Genomic DNA, 24,639 nt, shown 5'->3' with positions numbered 1-24,639 from the left:
CCAGGCGAGATACCAGCAATCATACTGAACAAAACAGACAGCCCAGGCGAGATACCAACAATCACACTCAACGAAACAGACAGCCCAGGCGAGACACCAACAATCACACTCAACGAAACAGACAGCCCAGACGAAATACCAGCAACCACACCCAAAGAAAAACAGGCACCAAGGCAAACAACTGAACCACAACTAAGACGCTCCACGCGAGAGCGTAGACCACCTGAGAGACTGAACCTATAGAGACAATAAGACCTTGGGGGAGGGTGATGTCATGTATCTTACACTACTGTATACAACTGTATCTTACCATGCTATACATGACTGTAATAAGATATGACCTGTAACCACTAGCTTACCTTACCACCAGGGGTGCACTTGCAGGAGACACTGGATACATGTCCCAGACAGGTATATAAGGACAGGTCTCAGGCAAGTGTGGCATTCGAGAGCTGTGTAATAAAGGTGCAGGTCCAGAGTGACCTTGAATTCACTATGTGCCTCGTGTGAATCTGTACTGAGGGGACAGGACTTTACAGAGGGAGAGACAGGGGACAGAGAGGGTGAGAGAGGGGGCGAAGAGAGGGGGGAGAGGGGGCAGAGAGAGGGGGAGAGTGGGGAGAGAGGGAGAGCAAGGGGGCGGAGAGAGGGGTGAGGAGGGAGTGAGAGGGGGGATAGAGAGAGGGAGAGAGAGGAGGCGGAGAGAGGGGACAGAGAGAGGGCGAGAGGGGGAGAGAAGAGCGACAGAGGGGGAGAGAGGGGTGGAGAGAGAGCGCGGAGAGAGGGAGCGGAGAGAGGGGGAGAGAGCGGGCAGAGAGAGGAAGAGAGGGAGGGAGAGAGAGGGGGTGGAGAGAGGGGGGAGAGAGAGGGCGGAGAGAGGGAGTGAGGGAGAGAGGGAGGGAGAGAGAGGGGACAGAGACAGCGAGAGAAGCGGGGAGAGGGGAGAGGCGGGGGAGGGGAGGAGGAGGGGGGAGAGAGGGGGAGGGGAGGGGGAGAGAGGGGGAGAGGGAAGGGGAGAGGGAGAGGGAGAAGGAGGAGGCAGGAGGGAGGGGGAGAGGAGAGAGAGGGAGTGGGGGGAGAGGGGAGGAAGAGAGAGAGGGGGAGAGAGGAGAGAGGGAGAGGGAGAGAGAGCGGGAGAAAGAGGGGATGAGTGGAGAGAGACAGGGGAAGTGAGGGGATGGAGTGAGGGGGGAGACGGGGGGAGAGGGGAGAGAGAGAGGGGGAGAGGGGAGAGGGAGAGGGGGAGAGAGGGAGGGGAGAGAGGAGAGAGGGAGGAGAGACGGGGGGAGAGGGAGAGAGAGAAAGGGGGCGAGAGGGGGCGAGAGGGGAAAGAGGGATTCAGAGAGGGGAAGAAGGGAGAGAGGGAGAGAGAGCAGGCGGAGAGAGGGGGTGAGAGGGGAGAGTGGGAGATAGAGCGGGCCGAGATGGAGAAGGAGAGAGAGAGGAAGAGAGAGGGGGGAGAGGGGGGAAGAGCATGGGGAGTCCCCCCTATAGTCTTATTGGGATCACAGGTTAAGTCTCTCTGGTGGTTTACGCTCCCTTGTAGAGCGCCTAAGTTGGGGCTCCGGTTGTTGGGCGCTGGCCTGCGTGTCTGCTATTTGCGGTGCCTCAGGCCTGTCCGGACTGCCTACAGTGACTGGGCTCTCCTCCACTGGGTTCCAGTGTTCGGTCACCTGTGGTGGAGTGAACTCTATATCGTGTTCTTCCTCTGCTTCTTCTATGGGGTTGCTGAACCTCCTTTAGTTTGATCCACGTGTTTGCGGCAGATTTGTCCATTGTTAAGTTTAACTACCAGAATCTATTCCCCCCCTTTGGCAACCACAGTGCCTGCGAGCCATTTGGGCCCTGCAGCGTAGTTGAGGACAAAGACAGGGTCATTTACATCAATACATCGCGCCCTCGCATTCCTGTCATGGTAGTCACATTGTGACTGGCGCCTGCTCTTGACAATTTCTATCATGGTGGGGTGTATGAGGGATAACCTGGTTTTGAGCGTCCTTTTCATTAGCAGCTCTGCTGGTGAACCCCTGTGAGCGAGTGTGGTCGGGATCAATTGGCCAACAGGAGGCGTGATAAGCGACTTTGTAGAGAACCCCCTTGGATTCTGAGCATCCCCTGTTTGATTATCTGCACTGCTCATTCTGCCTGGCCATTTGAGGCCGGCTTGAACGGTGCTGTTCTAACATGGTTAATTCCATTGCCTGCCATGAAGTCCTGGAATTCAGTGCTTGTGAAGCACGGGCCATTGCCGCTGACCAAGATGTCCGGTAGACCATGGGCAGCGAGCATTGCCCGTAGACTTTCTACCGTGGCAGAGGATGTGCTTGAATTGAGAATGTCACACTCGATCCATTTGGAGTAGGCGTCTACTACAACCAAAAACATTTTTCCCATGAAAGGACCTGCGTAGTCAACATGGATGCATGACCATGGCTTGACGGGCCAGGGCCAGGGGCTAAGGGGGGCTTCCCTGGGCGCATTGCCCAGCTGGGCACACGTGTTGCACCTGCGAACACAAAGTTCCAGGTCTGCATCTATCCCGGATCACCAAACGTGTGACCTGGCAATGGCCTTCATCATGACAATGCCCGGGTGCCCATTGTGGAGTTCTCTGATGAACACCTCTCTGCCCATCTGGGGCATGACTACGCGGTTTCCCCACAGTAGGCAAAGGGCCTGAATCGAGAGTTCATCCTTGCGCCTGTGAAATGGTTTAAATTCCTCAGGGCATGCCCCGTATGTGGCTGCCCAGTCCCCATTCAGGACACATTTCTTGACTAGAGACAATAGCGGGTCTCTATTAGGCCAGACTTTGATCTGACGGGCTGTCACGGGTGAGCCTTCGCTTCCGAAAGCTTCAACAGCCATGACCATCTCAGCAGCATGCTCGTTTGCCCCCTGTGGTGGCTAGTGGGAGTGCATCGGTGCAGTTTTCAGTGCCCGGTCTGTGCCGAATTGTGTAGTCATAGGCAGCTAACGTGAGTGCCCATCTCTGTATGCGGGCTGATGCATTTGCATTTATGGCCTTGTTGTCGGCCAAAAGGGACGTTAGAGGTTTGTGATCTGTCTCCAGCTCAAATTTCCTGCCAAACAGGTACTGGTGCATTTTTTTTCTGCATATACACATGCAAGCGCTTCCTTTTCTACCATCCCATAGCCCCTTTCTGCCTGGGACAGACTTCTGGAGACATAAGCTATCAGCTGTAACTGACCATTGGCAGTCACCTGCTGTAACACACAACCGACCCCATATGACAACGTATCGCACGTTAAAACAAGTTTCTTATATGGGTCATATAGCGTTAACAGATTGTTGGAGCATAACAAATTGTGTGCTCTATCAAAAGCCCTTTCCTGGCTGTCCCCCCAGACCCATTCGCGACCTTTGTGTAGGAGCACGTGTAGCGGCTCTAACAGCGTGCTCAATTTGGGAAGAAAGTTACCAAAATAGTTCAGGAGCCCTAGGAATGAACGCAGCTCCGTCGTGTTACGGGGTCTGGATGCTCTCTGATCGCTTCCGTTTTGGACGCAGTAGGGCTGATCCCGTCTGCTGCTACCCTCATCCCCAGGAATTCTACCTCTGGAGCTAGGAAGATGCACTTCTCCTTTTTCAGTCGCAGCCCTACCCGGTCCAGTCTGCATAGCACCTCCTCCAGGTTGTGGAGGTGTTCTTCAGTATTGCAACCCGTGATGAGGATGTCGTCCTGAAAAACCACCGTCCTTGGAATCGACTTGAGGAGGCTTTCCATATTTCGTTGAAAAATCGCGGCGGCCGTATTCAAACAACCCCTTGTGTGTCATGATGGTGGTCAGCTTCTTCGACTCACTCGCCATCTCCTGGGTCATGTAAGCTGAGGTCAGGTCCAATTTTGAAAAAGTTTGCCACCGGATAGCGTCGCAAAGAGGTCCTCCGCTCTCGGTAGCGGGTACTGGTCTTAGAGTGACACACGATTGATGCGCTTTGTAATCACCTGACCGACCCATCTGCCTTGAGCACCAGCACAATCGGGCTCGCCCAGTCACTGAATTCGATTGGCGAGATGATGCCTTCTCTCAGCAGGCGGTCCAATTTGCCTTCTATCTTTTCCCGCATCATGTACGGCACCTCTCTGGCCTTGTGGTGCACTGGCCTGGCGTCCGGGTTTATGTGAAACACTACTTTGGTCTCCATGAAAGTGCCAATGCCGGGTTGAAATAATGAATCAAATTTGTCCAGGACCTGTGAGCATGATATTCGCTTCACAGAAGAAATTGCATTGACATCGCCCCATTTCCAGTTCATGACAGCAAGCCAACTCCTCCCCAGTACTGCGGGACCGTCCCCCGGGATGATCCAGAGTGGCAACCTGTTCTCCGAATCTTTGTGGGTCACGACTACCATGCCGCTGCCTGATCTCCTTTGTATATGTCCGTAGCTGTGCGTCAATTGGCAATAATTTTGGCCTCCTGGCCTTGGACGCCCACAACTTGTCGAACTGTTTGATACCAATTAGGGACTGTCTCCCCGTGTCTAGCTCCATTGATACTGGGATGCCATTGAGGAGCACTTTCATCTTTATCGGTGGCGTCCTGGTGTATGAACTGTATATGTGCTCCACATGAACTCGCTGACCTTCAGCTTCCAGCGATTTCCCCCAGTGTCCATTTGGCCTCGTAGGGCTTACATCGGGCCCGTCCTCCTCGTACATCAACCTGGCTGCAGGCTTCCTGCACATATGCGCCAAGTGTCCGCTGACGTTGCAATTTCTGCAGGTATATTGCTGATACCTGCAAGATCTGGCTGGGTGTTTGCCTCCACACCTCCAACATGAGCCGTTGTTGGAAACAAAAGGTCCATTACCAGTCGATTGTCTCTGACTGTCTCTGTAACTGTCCTTAAGCGCACCATTGACAGGTGTTGATGGCCCCATTACTGGCCGCATTGTCCCTTGCGATGGCATGAATCGCTGTTCAGCTAGCCATTGTCTCTGTTGAATTCCCCCTTTGGGTTTGACTACATGCTCGGGCATATCCAATTGCCTCTGCCTGCCTGGAGAACTGTGTCCCGTGTTAACAATGTGGACTCCCTGTCCATTTGCTGCATTTAAGCCAAGAATATTGTCAAATATCATTCTGGTCTCTTCCTCACCTGAGATAAATGTCTGGGCCATCAAAGCCGCTGTTTTCAGGGTCAAGTCTTTGGTCTCAATCCGTTTCCTGAAAACCCCAGCGTGCCCGATGCCCTCAATAAAAAAAGTCTCGCAGCATCTCCGCTCTGCATGCACCTGTGAACTTACATAGGCTCGCCAGTCGCCGGAGATCTGCCACGAAGTCTGGAACGCTTTGCCCTTCTCGCCGCCGGTGCGTGTAAAACCTGTGTTTTGCCATGTGCATGCTGCTCGCCGGTTTAAGGCGTTCTCCGATCAACTTACTGAGCTCTTCGAACGTCTTGTCCGCCGGCTTCTCTGGCCCTAGAAGGTCCTTCATCAGAGAGTATGTCCTGGATCCACAAACCGTCTGGAGATGAGCCCTGCGTTTGTCGGCCGAATCCTGTCCCAGCCATTCCTTAGTGACGAAACTTTGCTGTAGTCTCTCAATAAAATCGTCCCAATCATCACCAACACAGTACCTCTTGTTTGTGCTGCTAGTGGCCACGCTCGCGTGGTTTAAATCCCAGTTTCTCGTCGCCAATAATATGTCCTTACTATACAGCATGAATACACACGAGGCCCATACTTGAGAGAAGGTCACTCTGTGACCAGTAAACTTTATTAGCCAGCACTGAAGTGATGAATGTGGGTGGAGCTTCCCCTTTTTATACCCGAAAGTCCAGGTTAGGTGTGTCTCCCACAAGTTCACCACCTTGTGGTCAATGTTCTCACAGTGTACATCTTAGGTCAGTTTATACATGGGTTACTATGACAGTTGAATACATGACAGGGAGAGAGAGAGGGAGCGAGAGAGAGAGGTGTAGGAGAGAGAGAGAGGTGTGGAGAGAGAGGGGGGGAGAGGGGAGAGAGAGCGAGAGAGACAGGCAGGGGAGAGAGACGGAGTGAGGGGGAGATGGAGAGGGGAGAAAGAGGGGAGAGAGGGAGGGAGAGAGAGAGAGAGGTGTGGAGAGAGAGGCGGGGGAGAGGGGAGAGAGAGCGAGAGAGACAGGCAGGGGAGAGAGACGGAGAGAGGGGAGAGAGAGAAGGGAGAGAGAGGGGGTTGGGGAGAATGAGGGAGAGAGAGTGGGGAGAGTCTTTCTCTATTCTTCTCTATCAAAACTCTTCATTATTTTAAAACCCTCTGTTAAATCTCCTCTCAGCCTGCTGTAATCCTGTATTTCAAGTCTCTTCTGATATCTATGGTGAAGTTTTGGGGCTTCACAATGTGGACTTTTAATACTTGTTTTGAAAGAAGACGAAAAGAATGGATCTGAAAGCCTTGATTCCTTGGTAAAGGAACACAGAATGGCCAATTAGAGCAAACTGTGAATGCTGGGAAATGGGCCATTGACAAATGCTGAGACGGATGGTGGGATTGTGTGTACTGGTTGTTGGCAGGATGCAGTGATGATGAGACAGCAGGGTGTGTCAGCAAGACAGGGCTTGGGAAGCTGCATGGCCTGACAAACAACTCAAATATTCTGTTGTGTTACAGCTGGCAACAACCCCAAATATGGTATTACAGATCTGCGGGAAACATATAACGCAGCTGATTCTGCAAACTCAAACAACACAATCAATCCTTTGGTGTCGAGTTGCAGTCAGCAGCAAAAGGTTGTTTGAGAAACTGTCGCGTCTGTGTGTCAAATTATATTCTTTAAAGCTAAAAAATAACTAGCAAGAGTAGAAATGCTACCATCATTTCCCATCCCTGGCATCGCCTGGTGAATCCACACTGTCCACTCTCTGTGGCTTTAATTTCTTTCCTGCACTCAATCTCTGCCCTCTCATATTGGGGTGGAGTTCAGGGGGCTCCGCCCTCTCCCATTTGAGTGGGGTTCAGGCTGGCCCCGCCCTCTAACTGCTCATTGGAGTGGGGTTTAGGGGCTTTGCCCTCTCACTGACCCCTGTGGAAGAGATTTAGGGGGCTGCTCCCTCTCCCATTGGGGTGGAGTTTAGGGGGCTCCGCCCTTTCCCATTGGAGTGAGGTTCAGGCTGGCCCCGCCCTCTCCCATTGGGGTGGAGTTTAGGGGGCCCCGCCCTCTCCCATTGGAGTGAGGTTCAGGCTGGCCCCGCCCTCTCCCATTGGGGTGGAGTTTAGGGGGCTCCGCCCTTTCCCATTGGAGTGAGGTTCAGGCTGGCCCCACCCTCTCCCATTGGGGTGGAGTTTAGGGGGCTCCGCCCTTTCCCATTGGAGTGAGGTTCAGGCTGGCCCCGCCCTCTCCCATTGGGGTGGGGTTTAGGAGGCCCCGCCCTCTCCCATTGGGGTGGGGTTTAGGGGGCCCCGCCCTCTCCCATTGGGGTGGGGTTTAGGGGGCTCCGCCCTTTCCCATTGGAGTGAGGTTCAGGCTGGCCCCGCCCTCTCCCATTGGAGTGAGGTTCAGGCTGGCCCCGCCCTCTCCCATTGGGATGGGGTTTAGGGGGCTCCGCCCTTTCCCATTGGAGTGAGGTTCAGGCTGGCCCCGCCCTCTCCCATTGGAGTGAGGTTCAGGCTGGCCTCACCCTCTCCCATTTGGGTGGGGTTCAGAAGGCTCTGTCCTCTCACTGCGCATTGGGGTGGGGTTTAGTGAACCGCGCCTTCTCCCATTGGAATGCGGTTTAGGGGCTCTGCCCTCTCACTGACCCCTGCGGAAGAGGTTTAGGGGGCTCCGGCCTCTCCCATTGGGGTGGGGTTTAGAGGCCCCCGGCCTCTCATAGAAACAAAGAAACATAGAAGATAGGTGCAGGAGTAGGCCATTCGGCCCTTCGAGCCTGCACCACCATTCAATAAGATCATGGTGATCATTCCCTCAGTAACCCTTTCCTGCTTTCTTTCCCTACCCCTTGATCCCTTTAGCCATAAGGGCCATATTTAACTCCCTCTTGAATATATCCAATGAACTCGCATCAACAACTCTCTGCGGTAGGGAATTCCACAGGTTACAACTCTCTGAGTGAAGAAGTTTCTCCTCATCTCAGTCCAAAATGACCTACCCCTTATCCTAAGTCTGTGTCCCCTGATTCTGGACTTCCCCATCATCGGGAACATTCTTCCCGCATCTAACCTGTCCAGTCCCATCAGAATCTTGGAAGTTTCTGTGAGATCCCCTCTCATCCTTCTAAACTCCAGTGTATAAAGGCTCAGTCGATCCAATCTCTCCTCATATGTCAGTCCCGCCATCCCGGGAATCAGTCTGGTGAACCTTCGCTGCACTCCCTCAATAGCAAGAATGTCCTTCCTCAGATTAGGAGACCGAAACTGAACACAATATTCCAGGTATGGTCTCACCAAGGCTCTGTACAACTGCAGTAAGACCTTCCTGCTCCTATACTCAAATCCCCTAGCTATGAAGGCCAACATACCATTTGCCTTCTTCACCGCCTGCTGGACCTGCATGCCACCTTTCAATGACTGATGAACCATGACACCCAGGTCTCGTTGCACCTTCCCCTTTCCTAATCTGCCGACATTCAGATAATATTCTGCCTTCGTGTTTTTGCCCACAGAGTTGATAACCTCACATTTATCCACATTATACTGCATCTGCCATGTATTTGCCCATTCACCTAACCTGTCCAAGTCACCCTGCAGCCTCTTAGCATCCTCCTCACAGCTCACACCGCCACCCAGTTTAGTGTCATCTGCAAACTTGGAGATATTACACTCAATTCCTTCATCTAAATCATTAATGTATATTGTAAAGAGCTGGGGTCCCATCACTGAGCCCTGCGGCACTCCACTAGTCACTGCCTGCCATTCTGAAAAGGACACATTTATCCCGACTCTCTGCTTCCTGTCTGCCAACCAGTTCTCTATCCACGTCAGTACATTACCCCCAATACCATGTGCTTTGATTTGCACACCAATCTCTTGTGTGGGACCTTGTCAAAAGCCTTTTGAAAGTCCAAATACACCACATCCACTGGTTCTCCCTTGTCCACTCTACTAGTGACATCCTCAAAACATTCCAGAAGATTTGTTAAGCATGATTTCCCTTTCAGAAATCCATGCTGACTTGGACCGATCTTGTCACTGCTTTCCAAATGCACTGCTATTTCATCTTTAATAATTGATTCCAACATTTTCCCCACTACTGATGTCAGGCTAACCGGTCTATAATTACCCGTTTTCTCCCTCCCTCCTTGTTTAAAAAGTGGTGTTACATTGGCTACCCTCCAGTCCATAGGAACTGATCCAGAGTCGATAGACGTTGGAAAATGATCACCAATGCATCCACTATTTCTATGGCCACTTCCTTAAGTACTCTGGGATGCAGACTATCAGGCCCTGGGGATTTATTGGCCTTCAATCCCATCAATTTCCCTAGCACAATTTCCCGCTTTATAAGGATATCCCACAGTTCCTCCTTCTCACTAGTCCCTTGGTCCACTAGTATTTCCGGAAGGTTATTTGTGTCTTCCTTCATGAAAACAGAACCAAAGTATTTGTTTAACTGGTCCGCCATTTCTTTATTCCCCATTATGAATTCAGCTGAATCTGACTGCAAGGGACCTATGTTTGTTTTCACTAATCTTTTTCTCTTCACATATCTATAGAAGCTTTTGCAGTCAGTTTTTATGTTCCCAGCAAGCTTCCTCTCAGTCTCTATTTTCCCCCTCCTAATTAAACCCTTAGTCCTCCTCTGCTGAATTATACAATTCTCCCAGTCCTCAGGTTTGCTGCTTTTTTTGGCCAATTTATATGCCTCTTCCTTGGATTTAACACTATCCTTAATTTCCCTTGTTAGCCACAGTTGAGCCACCTTCCCCGTTTTATTTTTACTTTAGACAGGGATGTACAATTGTTGAAGTTCATCCATGTGATCTTTAAATGTTTGCCATTGCCTATCCACCGTCAACCCTTTAAGTATCACTCGCCAGTCTATTCTAGCCAATTCACGTCTCATACCATCGAAGTTACCTTTCCCCAAGTTCAGGACCCTAGTCTCTGAATTAACTGTGTCACTCTCCATCTTAATAAAGAATTCTACTATATTATGGTCATTCTTCCCCAAGGGGCCTCGCACAACAAGATTGTTAATTAGTCCCTTCTCATTACACATCACCTAGTCTAGGATGGCCAGCTCTCTAGTTGGTTCCTTGACATATTGGTCTGGAAAACCATCCCTAATACACTCCAGGAAATCCTCCTCCACTGCATTGCTACCAGCTTGGTTAGCCCAGTCAGTAATTAAATTTAAAGTCACCCATGATAACTGCTGTACCTTTATTGCACGCATTCTTAATTTCTTGTTTAATGCTGTCCCCATCCTCATTACTACTGTTTGGTGGTCTGTACACAACTCCCACTAGCTTTTTCTGCCCTTTAGTATTCCATAGCTCCACCCATACCGATTCCAAATCATGCAAGCTCATGTCCTTCCTTACTATTGCATTAATTTCCTCTTTAACCAGCAACGCCACCCCACCTCCTTTTCCTTTCTGTCTATCCTTCCTAAATGTTGAATACCCCTGGATGTTGAGTTCCCAGCCTTGGTCACCCTGGAGCCATGTCTCCGTGATGCCAGTCACATCATATCCGTTAACTACTATCTGCGTAGTTAATTTGTCCACCTTATTCTGAATACTCCTCGCATTGAGGCACAGAGCCTTCAGGCTTGTCTTTTTAACACCCTTTGCCCCTTTAGGATTTTGCTGTAATGTGGCCCTTTTTGCTTTTTGCTTTGGGTTTCTCAGTCCTAAATGGCCTACCCCTTATCCTAAGACTGTGTCCCCTGGTTCTGGACTTCCCCAACATCGGGAACATTCTTCCCGCATCTAGCTTGTCCAGTCCCGTCAGAATCTTATATGTTTCTATGAGATCCCCTCTCATCCTTCTAAACTCCAGTGTATAAAGGCCCAGTTGATCCAGTCTCTCCTCATATGTCAGTCCAGCCATCCTGGGAATCAGTCTGGTGAACCTTCGCTGCACTCGCTCAATAACAAGAACGTCTTTCCTCAGATTAGTAGGCCAAAACTGAATACAATATTCCAGGTGAGGCCTCACCAAGGCCCTGTACTGTTTTGTATCTGTAAAGCATGCACTCCCATGTTTTGCCACCAGGGAGCTCATCCCCTGAAGTCCCAAGGGATCCCAGCATCTCTTGGGAGCATTGTATATAAGCCGGCCCCTAAGTCCTGTTCCTCACTCTGGAGTGTCTTAGTAAAGACTGAGGTCACTGTTACTTTAACCTCTCTGTGTGCAGTCTCATCTGTGTTAGGAACACAATATGTACAACTACAGTAAGACGTCCCTGCTCCTATACTCAAATCCCCTTGCTATGAAGGTCAACATACCATTTGCCTTCTTCACCACCTGCTGTACCTGCATGCCAACTTTCAATGACTGTACCATGACACCCAGGTCTCGTTGCACCTCCCCTTTTCCTAATCTGCCGCCATTCAGATAATATTCTGCCTTCGTGTTTTTGCCCCCAAAGTGGATAACCTCACATTTATCCACATTATACTGCATCTGCCATGTATTTGCCCACTCACCTAACCTGTCCAAGTCACCCTGCAGCCTCTTAGCGTCCTCCTCACAGCTCACACCGCCACCCAGTTTAGTGTCATCTGCAAACTTGGAGATATTACACTCAATTCCTTCATCTAAATCGTTAATGTATATTGTAAAGAGCTGGGGTCCCAGCACTGAGCCCTGCGGCACTCCACTAGTCACTGCCTGCCATTCTGAAAAGGACCCATTTATCCTGACTCTCTGCTTCCTGTCTGCCAACCAGTTCTCTAACCATGTCAGTACATTACCGCTCACATTGGGGTGGGGTTTATGGGGCCCCGCCCTCTCCCTGCCCCCTATGGAAGGGGTTTATGGGGCCCCGCCCTCTCACTGCCCCATGTGGAAGGGGTTTATGGGGCCCCGCCCTCTCACTGCCCCCTGTGGAAGGGGTTTATGGGGCCCCGCCCTCTCCCTGCCCCCTATGGAAGGGGTTTATGGGGCCCCGCCCTCTCACTGCCCCCTGTGGAAGGGGTTTATGGGGCCCCGCCCTCTCCCTGCCCCCTGTGGAAGGGTTTTATGGGGCCCCGCCCTCTCCCTGCCCCCTGTGGAACGGGTTTATGGGGCCCCGCCCTCTCCCATTGGGGTTGGGTTTAGGGGGCTCCGCCCTCTCACTGACCCCTGTGGAAGGGTTTATGGGGCCCCGCCCTCTCCCTGCCCCCTGTGGAACGGGTTTATGGGGCCCCGCCCTCTCCCATTGGGGTTGGGTTTAGGGGGCTCCGCCCTCTCACTGACCCCTGTGGAAGGGTTTATGGGGCCCCGCCCTCTCCCATTGGGGTTGAGTTTAGGAGGCTCCGCCCTCTCACTGACCCCTGTGGAAGGGTTTATGGGGCCCCGCCCTCTCCCATTGGGGTTGAGTTTAGGAGCTCCACCCTCTCACTGACCCCTGTGGAAGGGTTTATGGGGCCCCGCCCTCTCCCATTGGGGTTGGGTTTAGGGGGCCCCGCCCTCTCACTGACCCCTGTGGAAGGGTTTATGGGGCCCCGCCCTCTCCCATTGGGGTTGAGTTTAGGGGGCCCCGCCCTCTCACTGACCCCTGTGGAAGGGTTTATGGGGCCCCGCCCTCTCCCATTGGGGTTGAGTTTAGGGGGCCCCGCCCTCTCACTGACCCCTGTGGAAGGGGTTTAGGGGCCCAGCCCTCTCCCTGCCTCCTGTGGAAGAGGTCGATGATGCAGCCCTACAGACAGAGACCCCCCCCCCCACCCGGGGGGGATATGAAGCCACACCAAGACTGGTCTGACCACTCCCAGTGAACCGGCTCCATCAGAATTCCGGACTCGGGAAGTCAAGAGCAAATATAATCTTCGGGTGAAGATGAATTAGTGGGCCGGGGGTAATTGGACGAGAAGGTGCTGATAAAATCAGCCTCCCTTTAAGATGATACGTTATCCTTACAATTCTTTAATCTGTTGTTATTTTCAGATAAATAGCGAAACTTGATCGTCCTGTGGGGATGTGTATCCAACTGGAGTTAGTCCTATGGGGAATGTGAATCTGCTGGTGTTGGTCCTGTGGGGAATGTGAATCTGCTGGTGTTGGTCCTGTGGGGAATGTGAATCTGCTGGTGTTGGTCCTGTGGGGGCCCCATGCCAAGGTTCGGTTTGGGGTCCCTGCATTTCACTCGACAAGGTACAAAATACTATCTACTTAAGAAAGAACTTGCATTTATATAGCGCCTTTCAGAACCTCAGGATGACCCAAAGCACTTTACAGCCAATGAAGTCACTGTTGTAATGTGGGAAACGCGGCAGCCAATTTGTGCACAGCAAGCTCCCATGAATAGCAATGTGATAATGACCAGATCATCTGTTTTAGGTGTTGGTTGAGGGATAAATATTGATCAGGACACCGGGGATAACTCCCCTGCTCTTTTTCAAAATAGCACCATGGGATCTTTCATCTTTGGGACCTGAGAGAGCACATGGGGCCTAGGTTTAACGTCTCATCTGAAAGAAGGTGGAGAAGGGGGAACGTGGAGCTCAAGAAGAAGAGCCCTTGGCATCTAGTATAAATTTAACGACAGGCTGTTGAAGTAAGGTGTAGGCCTGTGAAAGAAATGGTTTTACCGGGAATTCAATAAGGAAGTAAAACAATTCTCCCTTTGTTTATAGATTTTATGTTAGGTTTCGGTGGACTTTTTTTTAGATGATTAAAAATTTCAGTTCAAACCAAGATCAGAATGTTGAGGAATGTGTGTGAGGAGTTTCCTCATCGCTGGCAGTCACAGGTTTATGATGTATTGTCTGAGGACGGCTGAGACAATCCTCTGCAATAAATACATGTACACATACCCCTTGTCAAACCTCAAATATTGGCAGCATTTACCAGAGTAACGACCCCAGGATGAATATTTGACAAATATTAGAACCCACGATCTCAAACTTGCTTTTTATACATTCTCAGGATGGGCCTACCACTGGCAAATGCGGCATGTATTAGCTACCCGAGGGCACAAAGTCAATTAGAGAAAAGAACTTTTCCTTCACAATCTCAGGACATCCCAAAACTTTACAGCTAATGAAGCAATGAAGTGGTCACTGTTGTAATGTAGGAAAATTGTAGTGTGGGATTGGAGTCACGTGTAGACCCAGACCGGGGAGGGGTGGGACTGGAGTCACGTGTAGACCCAGAGCAGGGAGGAGTGGGACTGGAGTCACGTGTAGACCCAGAGCGGGGAGGGGTGGGACTGGAGTCACGTGTAGACCCAGACCGGGAAAGAGTGGGACTGGAGTCACGTGTAGACCCAGACCGGGGAGGGCTGGGACTGGAGTAATGTGTAGACCCAGACCGGGGAGGGGTGGTACTGGAGTCACGTGTAGACCCAGACCGGGGAGGGGTGGGACTGGAGTCACGTGTACACCCAGACCGGGGACGGCTGGGACTGGAGTCACGTGTAGACCCAGACCGGGAAAGGGTGGGACTGGAGTCACGTGTAGACCCAGACCGGGGAGGGCTGGGACTGGAGTAATGTGTAGACCCAGACCGGGGAGGGGTGGTACTGGAGTCACGTGTAGACCCAGGTCGGGGAGGGGTGGGACTGGAGTCACGTGTACACCCAGACCGGGGACGGCTGGGACTGGAGTCACGTGTAGACCCAGACCGGGGAGGGGTGGGACTGGAGTCACGTGTAGACCCAGACCGGGGAGGGGTGGGACTGGAGTCACGTGTAGACCCAGGCTGGGGAGGGGTGGCCAGTTCCCTCCCCTGAGGGATATTATTTGGGATTGTACAACACTCCGATATCTTTTCATGGTCATTGTCTGATGCAATCCCATAAATTACAACATTTACTGAAAATTTACACAATGGTGAGATTTAAAGTTACAATCTTGGATTTGACGGTCCGTTACCATAACCACGGGGTTACCGTACCCTATCTGTAGTTAGGATTTTCCAGGGGTCAGAATTCACTCACCCACACAAGAAGCCCACTGACCCCTGGCTTGCATCCTGCATTATCGCAGTCGTTTCTAAAAGTCTGAATGAGGCACTTTACATAACGCAACTGTGAGACTTGTGCAGAACCTTCACTCCAGTGGTAGGCGACGGTTAGCATAAGAAATAGGAGCAGGAGTCGGCCATTCGGCCCCTCGAGCCTGCTCCGCCATTCAATAAGATCATGGCTGATCCGATCATGGACTCAGCTCCCCTTCCCTGCCCGCTCCCCATAACCCTTCACCCCCTTATCATTCAAAAATCTGTCTATCTCCACCTTGAATATATTCAATGACCCAGGCTCCACAGCTCTCTGGGGCAGAGAATTCCACAGAATTACAACCCTCTGAGAGAAGAAATTCCTCCTTACTTTCGTTTTAAATGGGCGGCCCCTTATTCTGAGACTATGCCCCTAGTTCTAGATTTCCCCACAAGGGGAAACATTCTCTCTGCATCTACCCTGTCGAGCCCCCTCAGTATCTTATACATTTCAATAAGATCACCTCTCATTCTTCTAAACTCCAATGAATATAGGCCCAACCTTTCTTCATAAGAAACCCCTGCACCTCAGAATGTGGCAGAGCACGTGCAGTTAGAGGAGAGTTAGCCACTTACCAATGAAATACAGCGAGCTGGTTTGCACAAAGGCCATGGTGATGAATCCGGCCGTGTTGGAGATGATGCCCATCAGCACCAGAGAGGTGTCGCTGAGCCACCTGGAGAAGATCAGGACTCCGAGGAAGCTGCTCAGGAACATGGTGTAGCATGCTGCTTTCCCGTAGCCAACCCAGACTGGGCCCCAGCTCAACGGAGCTTTCAGGACGAAGATTGAGATGATATTCTCCCCGCCGGTCACTCCAAGATCATACAGGATGTAGCAGCTGAAGAGTAAGATCATCTGCGTGCTGTATGTCCTGCAGCTGGGGCAGGGTGCTCCTGGGGAAACCTGGCCTTGTGACGGGACAGCAGGGTATCTGAGGACAAAGGCTGAGTACAGCAGACTGAGGAAGTACAGAGACAGACACAAGCAGATCAGTAGGAGCCCGTGCTGGTTGTTAACTTTCACCAGAAAGAAGTGACCAGAGACCAGACTCCCCAGGAGTCCGGCCATCCCCGACGTCACCTCCAGCACGTTTAACCTCAGGCTGCGTCTCGCTGGGGTTGACTGGAGAGCAGCGATGGCATTAATCCCACTCCAGTAGGCTGGGAAACCTCCTGCCAATCCATTGATCACAGCCGATCCATACATCACACTGACAGGCAGCTGGAAGAGGTGAGTGAAAAGCAGCAGGAGTCGCCCCAGCAGGTACCCCAGTAACGGGACCATCAGCAGCACCTTCTGGCCCTGCCGATCAGCCCACCTGCCCAGCAGCACCGTCGTCAGCAAGGGCGCCAAAGAGTAGATCATGTTATAGATCATGTAGAAGTGGGCCACCTCCTTCTGGGCCAGGTCACCGTCCCCGGTCGTTGTCCCGTTTAACCGCTCGTATATCACCATCAGCAGCGCCGTGTCGAAGAGTGAATTGGCCACGTTAGTCACAACCACCACTGGCTCCACATAGCTCAGCAGTGTGTCCATGTCACTGCCCCGCGCTGGCCCCAACACTCCAGTATCCCGCTCACTGCTCGCTGAATGCCAGACCCTGTACACGACAAAGGGAGACTCAGTACGGAGCAGGCTCTGAGCTGGGCTGAGGACTCTGAGCTGGGGACTCTGAGCTGAGGACTCTGAGCTCAGGACTCTGAGCTGGGGACTCTGAGCTGAGGACTCTGAGCTGGGGACTCTGAGCTGAGGACTCTGAGCTGAGGACTCTGAGTCCTCTGAGCTGGGGACTCTGAGCTGGGGCCTCTGGGCTGGAACCTTTGAGCTGAGGACTCTGAGCTGGGAACTCTGAGCTGGGAACTTTGAGCTGGGGACTCTGAGCTGGGACTCTGAGCTAGAACAGACACTGAGCTGCTGACTCGGTTTATAAACCTTACACAAGTTGACTCGGTTTTATTGCATTGTACATGCAAATAGGGGAAACTCCCTCGTGTAGTCAGAGTTGTGTTGCAATAATAGTCAGTGATGAGGAACTGGTTTGGTATGAGGAATTGTGAGTATAAAGAAGGAACTGGTCTCAGGTTGCAAGAAAGCCACACAACTGGCCTGGAGAGGGAAGCTACCAGCTGTGCCTCGCCACAGTTAAAAACAAGCTCTTTTCTACCCAGACTTTAAAAGGCTGTCCTAATAACATAAGAACATAAGAAATCGGAGCAGGAATAGGCCATACAGTCCCTCGAGCCTGCTCCGCCATTTAATACGATCGTGACTGATCTGATCATGGACTCAGCTCCACTTCCCTCCCGCTCCCCATAACCCCTTATCCCCTTATCGTTTAAGAAACTGTCTATTTCTGTCTTAAATTTATTCAATGTCCCGGCTTCCACAGCTCTCTGAGGCAGCGAATTCCACGATTTACAACCCTCTGAGAGAAGAAATTTCTCCTCATCTCTGTTTTAAATAGGCAGTCCCTTATTCTAAGATTATGCCCCTCGTTCTAGTCTCCCCCATCAGTGGAAACATCCTCTCTGCATCCATCTTGTCAAGCCCCCTCATAATCTCATACGTTTCGATAAGATCACCTCTCATTCTTCTGAACTCCAGTGAGTAGAGGCCCAACCTACTCAACCTTTCCTCATAAGTCAACCCCCTCATCCCCGGAATCAACCGAGTGAACCTTTTCTGAACTGCCTCCAAAGCAAGTATATCCTTTCGGAAACATGGAAACCAAATCTGTACGCAGTACTCCAGGTGTGGCCTCACCAATACCCTGTGTAGCTGTAGTAAGACTTCCCTGCTTTTATACTCCATCCCCTTTGTACTAAAGGCCAAAATACCATTGGCCTTCCTGATCACTTGCTGTACCTGCATACTATCCTTTTGTGTTTCATGCACAAGTACTCCCAGGTCTCGCTGTACTGCGGCACTTTGCAATCTTTCTCCATTTAAATAATAACTTGCTCTTTTAATTTTTTCTGCCAAAGTGCATGACCTCACATTTTCTGACATTATACTCCATCTGCCAAATTTACTCACTTAGCCTGTCTATGTCCTTTTGCAGATTTTTTGTGTCCTCCTCACACATTGCTTTCCCTCTCATCTTCATTTCTGCGGCCATACACGTGATTCCCAAATGGTTATGTGCCTCCCTGGTATCAGGGTCAAGGATGTCACAGAGCAGATGCAGGGCATCGTGGGGGGGTGGTTAAACAGCTAGAGGTCATGGTTCACATCGGGTCCAACGACATAAGTAAAATGAGGGATGAGGTCCTACAGGAAGAATTCAGGGAACCAGGAAGAAAATTAAAGGGTAGAACCTCAAAGGTAGTAATCTCCGGGATACTACCGGTGCCACATGCTGATGAATATAAGAATAGGAGGATAGAGAGGATGAACACGTGGCTGGAAAATTGGTGCAGGAAGGAGGGCTTTAAATTCTTGAGGCATTAGGACCGCTTCTGGGGGAGATGGGACCTGTACAAACCGGACGGGTTGCACCTCAACAGCACCAGGACCAATATCCTCGCGGGGAGTTTTGCTAGTGCTGCTGGGGAGAGTTTAAACTAGTTTGGCAGGGGGATGGGAACCTGAGAACAAATTTAAGAGGGAAGTAAAGCAGAAATTGGATAGCAAGAATCTAGAAAGCGAATCTGTAAGACAGAGAAAACAGGGTTTATTATGTAGTAAGCAAGGAGTTTTTCCTGTGCTAAATGGTATATACTTTAATGCAAGGAGTATAGCGAATAAGGCGGATGAGCTAAGAGCACAGGTAGACACTTGGGAGTATGACATTATAGTCATTACAGAAACATGGCTGAAAGAGGGGCAGGTTTGGCAGATTAATATTCCTGGCTACAGGATTTTTAGACAAGATAGAGAGGGGGGTAAAAAGGGGGAGGGGGGTTCGTGGTACTGATTAAAGAAACTATTACAATGGTGAGGAGAGATGATATGTTAGAGGGATCATCAAATGAGGCCATATGGGTCGAATTGAAAAATACAAAAGGGGCGATCACACTGCTGGGCGTGTTTAATCGACCCCCAAACAGTGGGAGGGAAGTAGAGGAGCAAATATGTCGGCAAATTGCTGTGAAGTCTAAAAACTATAGGGTAGTAATAGTAGGGGATTTTAGCTATCCAAATATTGATTGGGACAAATTTAGTGTGAAGGTATAGAGGGTACAGAATTCTTCAAATGCATTCAAGAGAACATTTTTAGTCAGTATGTAGCAAGCCCAACATGAGAGGGGGCGGTCTTGGATTTAGTTTTGGGGAATGAAGCTGGGATTGCTTAACCAGAGGCCAATGTAGGTCAGTGAGCACAGGGGGTGATGGGTGAGCGGGACTTGGTGCAAGTTAGGGCACGGGCAGCAGAGGTTTGGATCACCTCTAGTTTAGGTAGGGTAGAATATGGGAGGCCAGCCAGGTGTGCGTTGGAATAGTCAAGTTTGGAGGTAACAAAGGTATGGATGAGGGTTTCAGCAGCGGATGATGTGAGGCAGGGGCAGAGACGGGCGATGTTATGGAGGTGTAAATAGGCGGCATTAGTTATGCCGCGGATATGTGGTCGAAGGCTCATTTCAGGGTCAAATACGACAGCAAGATTGCGAACAGGCTGGTTCAGCCTCAGACAAGAGTTGGGGAGAGGGATGGAGTCAGTGGCTAGAGATTGGAGTTTGTGGCAGGGACCGAAAACAATGGCTTCGATCTTCCCAATATTCAATTGGAGAAAATTTCTGCTCAGAAAGTGCTTCCTGACATCACCCCTGAATGGCCTGGCTCTAATTTTAAGATTATGCCTCCCTTGTTCTGGACTCTCTCAGCAGAGGAAATAGTTTCTCTATCAATTCCTTTAATTAGCTTAAGCACCCAATCAGATCAGCCTTTAATCTTCTAGACTCGAGGCAATACAAGCCCAGTCTGTTCAATCTGTCCTCGTACGTTAATCCTTTTAGTGCTGGTGTGATTCTAGTGAACCTGCGTCGCTCCCCCTCCGAGGCCGAGATATCCTCCCTGAGGGGCGGGGCCTGGGATCGAACTCCAGCTCCAGATGGGGTCTGACCAGAGCTCCGTACAGCTGGAACAAACTCCTGCCCTTTGTTGGAGCTTCAGTCCCCCTGCTTCCATCACACCTTCAGACCAGAAAACAACCTCTGACTCTCACTATTGCAAGGACCATCAGCCCTCCCGGCTACAGTGAGGAGGAGCAAGAAGCCATTCGATTGGGAGAATGATGGGATGTCCAGAGAGCAGCAGCTGTTAAAGGGCTGCTGATCGCACAGCCAGCCAGCCCAATGTATTGGCTGTGGTTAATGTTCGAGGATTGCAAGGCGACCAAGGGCACCGGCCAGATCTCCACCGCCTGCGATGGGGAGCACCGATGGAGGAGGGACGCCATGTCCAGGGGTGAGAGAACGTTCCTCAGCTTCTCAATGGGCAACAGCGGGAGGGCGGTAGCCAGTGTGTCACAGCCCACAGGTCACACTGAGAGAATGGGGAGGGAAGGGCAGTGGGGAGAGGAGGAAGATAGGAGAGCCCTGGGGAGGGGAGTGGAGGGGATAGGGGGATAGATGTATGTAGAGATAGGGGAAGGGGAGAGAAGAGGTGAGGAAGAAGAGGAGGAGGAGAACCAAGCAGGGAAGAGGAAGAGAAAGAGAAAGGGGGTGAAAGATAGAGGAAACCGCTGATGGGGAAAATAGAAGGGGGGAGAGCGATGGGGGAGGGGGAGGGGGGAGGGGGAGAGGGAGGGGGAGGGGGAGAGGAAGGGGGAGGAGAGAAGGGAGGAGGGAGAAGAAGGGGAGGAGGAGAGGGGGAAGAGGGGAGGGGATGAGAGGGAGGACGTGAGAGTGAGGGGGAAGGGGGAGAGGGAGGGGAAAGGGAGGGGAAGAGGGGAGAGGGGAGGGGGAAGAGGAGAGGTGGGGATAGGAGTGGAGATAAGAGAGAGAGGGGAGAGGTGAGAGGGGTGAGGAGGGGATGGGGAGGGGAGAGGAGAGGGGTTGGGGGATGGAAGAGGGAGGGGTGTGGAGAGGTGTGGGGAGGGAAGAGTGGAGGGGAGATGAGAGGGAGGGGGAGAGGGAGGGGGAAGAGGGGAGAAGGTAGGGATAGGAGACGGGATAAATAGAGGGAGGGGAGAGGGGTGGGGCGAGGGGAGGAGGGAGGGGAGAGGGGTGGGGCGAGGGGAGAGGGGAGGGGAGTGGAGGAGTACAGGGTGAGCAGATCGGAGAGGGAAGAAGAGGGGAGAGAGTGCGTAGAAGACGAGGAAGGAAGATAGAGGGAATAAGGGAGCAGAGACGGGAAGGGGAGAGGAGGGAGGGGAGAAGTGCATGAGGCAAGGTAGGAGGGGATGTGGATGGAGAGAGGGCAGGAGGAGGAAGGAGAGTAAAGGGAGGTAAGGAGGAGGAGAGAGGGAGGGCTGAGGGAGGAGGGGTTGAGAATAGCTGCATAAAACTGAGTTGAATGTCCAGATACGTGTACAACAGCAATGGGTATATTTGTGAGTGTGGAGCTGTGGGTGAGGCTGGATGTGGGGGAGGGTGTGTGTGAAGGACAAACTCCGGCTCGGGGCAGTGGGCCTGGTTCTATGTAACTCTCGGAGACTGTTTCACGGAACAAAAATAAATCATCATCATAGAGCAATGAAATGGCGAGGGCTGGGCAGTGAGGAGAGGCAGGGGGAGCTGGCCTGTGAGGGGCATCGAGCAAAGTCCATCCCTTGGGGCCAAGTCAGGGAGGCTCGTGAGTTTGTTCACATAAACATCACCCTGCCCCTTCAACCCACTCACTGACACCCGGCTGGTCTGGCACAGGAGTGGGCGAACATTGCAGGATCTGCACTGCCCCACATGGGCACCATGCCCCCCCTCACACACCGTGCCCCCCCCACACACCGTGCCCCCCCCACAAACACCGTGCCCCCCTCACACACTCCGTGCCCCCCCACACACCGTGCCCCCCCTCACACACACCGTGCCCCCCCCACACACTCCGTGCCCCCCACACACCGTGCCCCCCCCACACACTCCGTGCCCCCCCCACACACACCATGCCCCCCCACACACCGTGCCCCCCCCACACACTCCGTGCCCCCCCACACACCGTGCCCCCCCACACACTCCGTGCCCCCCCACACACTCCGTGCCCCCCCACACACCGTGCCCCCCCACACACTCCGTGCCCCCCCCCACACACACCATGCCCCCCACACACCGTGCCCCCCCACAAACACCGTGCCCCCCCACACACCGTGCCCCCCCACACACTCCGTGCCCCCCCTCACACACACCATGCCCCCCACACACCGTGCCCCCCTCACACACACCGTGCCCCCCCACACACTCCGTGCCCCCCACACACCGTGCCCCCCCCCCACACACCGTGCCCCCCCTCACACACACCGTGCCCCCCCTCACACACACCGTGCCCCCCCCCACACTCCGTGCCCCCCCCACACACCGTGCCCCCCCCACACACCGTGCCCCCCCTCACACACACCGTGCCCCCCCACACACTCGTGCCCCCCACACACCGTGCCCCCCCTCACACACACCGTGCCCCCCCACACACTCCGTGCCCCCCACACACCGTGCCCCCCCTCACACACCGTGCCCCCCCACACACCGTGCCCCCCCCACACTCCGTGCCCCCCACACACACCGTGCCCCCCCACACACCGTGCCCCCCCTCACACACACCGTGCCCCCACACACACCGTGCCCCCCCCCACACACTCCGTGCCACCCCACACACCGTGCCCCCCCACACACCGTGCCCCCCCACACACACCGTGCCCCCCCACACACCGTGCCCCCCCACACACCGTGCCCCCCCTCACACACTCCGTGCCCCCCCACACACCGTGCCCCCCCCACACACACCGTGCCCCCCCGACACACCGTGCCCGCCCCCACACACCGTGCCCGCCCCCACACACCGTGCCCCCCCTCACACACCGTGCCCCCCTCACACACACCGTGCCCCCCTCACACACCGTGCCCCCCCCACACACCGTGCCCCCCCCACACACCGTGCCCCCCCACACACACCGTGCCCCCTCACACACCGTGCCCCCCCACACACCGTGCCCCCCCCACACACCGTGCCCCCCCCACACACCGTGCCCCCCCCTCACACACTCCGTGCCCCCCACACACCGTGCCCCCCCCCACACACTCCGTGCCCCCCCATACACCGTGCCCCCCCACACACCACCGTGCCCCCCCACACACCGTGCCCCCCCCACACACCGTGCCCCCTCACACACTCCATGCCCCCCCACACACACCGTGCCCCCCTCACACACACCGTGCCCCCCTCACACACACCGTGCCCCCCACACACCGTGCCCCCCCCACACACCGTGCCCCCCCCACACAACGTGCCCCCCCCACACACCGTGCCCCCCCCCACACACCGTGCCCCCCCCACACACCGTGCCCCCCCCACACACCGTGCCCCCCGCACACACCGTGCCCCCCCACACACTCCGTGCCCCCCCACACCGTGCCCCCCTCACACACACCGTGCCCCCCCCACACACCGTGCCCCCTCACACACACCGTGCCCCCCCCACACACCGTGCCCCCCCTCACACACCGTGCCCCCCCCACACACCGTGCCCCCCTCACACACCGTGCCCCCCCACACACCGTGCCCCCCCCACACTCCGTGCCCCCCACACACACCGTGCCCCCCCACACACCGTGCCCCCCTCACACACACCGTGCCCCCCACACACACCGTGCCCCCCCCACACACTCCGTGCCACCCCACACACCGTGCCCCCCCCACACACCGTGCCCCCCCCACACACACCGTGCCCCCCCCACACACCGTGCCCCCCCCACACACCGTGCCCCCCCTCACACACTCCGTGCCCCCCACACACCGTGCCCCCCCCACACACACCGTGCCCCCCCGACACACCGTGCCCGCCCCCACACACCGTGCCCGCCCCCACACACCGTGCCCCCCTCACACACCGTGCCCCCCTCACACACACCGTGCCCCCCTCACACACCGTGCCCCCCCCACACACCGTGCCCCCCCCACACACCGTGCCCCCCCCACACACACCGTGCCCCCCTCACACACCGTGCCCCCCCACACACCGTGCCCCCCCCACACACCGTGCCCCCCCCACACACCGTGCCCCCCCTCACACACTCCGTGCCCCCCCACACACCGTGCCCCCCCCCACACACTCCGTGCCCCCCCATACACCGTGCCCCCCCCACACACACCGTGCCCCCCCACACACACCGTGCCCCCCCCACACACCGTGCCCCCCCCACCCACCGTGCCCCCTCACACACTCCATGCCCCCCCCACACACACCGTGCCCCCCTCACACACACCGTGCCCCCCTCACACACACCGTGCCCCCCCCACACACCGTGCCCCCCCCCACACACCGTGCCCCCCCCCACACAACGTGCCCCCCCACACACCGTGCCCCCCCCACACACCGTGCCCCCCCCACACACCGTGCCCCCCCCACACACCGTGCCCCCCCCACACACCGTGCCCCCCCCACACACACC

The 24,639-nt window shown here is 54.1% G+C and overlaps 1 protein-coding gene across 1 annotated transcript in view; it reads right to left on the bottom strand.

Annotated features, from left to right (window-relative positions):
* LOC139229242 (solute carrier family 46 member 2-like) overlaps window positions 1-17,011 on the bottom strand; it is a 60,372-nt gene extending 43,361 nt beyond the window's left edge. Inside the window, exon 1 of the mRNA XM_070860901.1 lies at window positions 15,673-17,011. Within this exon, the coding sequence (XP_070717002.1) occupies window positions 15,673-16,636 (964 nt within the window). The 5' untranslated portion in view covers window positions 16,637-17,011. The remainder of the gene's footprint in view (window positions 1-15,672) is intronic.
* Window positions 17,012-24,639: the final 7,628 nt, after the last annotated feature.

This window comes from Pristiophorus japonicus, chromosome 18 (assembly GCF_044704955.1).
Source record: "Pristiophorus japonicus isolate sPriJap1 chromosome 18, sPriJap1.hap1, whole genome shotgun sequence".
Lineage (NCBI taxonomy): Eukaryota > Metazoa > Chordata > Chondrichthyes > Pristiophoridae > Pristiophorus > Pristiophorus japonicus.
This window is presented reverse-complemented; position numbering and strand designations above follow the sequence as displayed.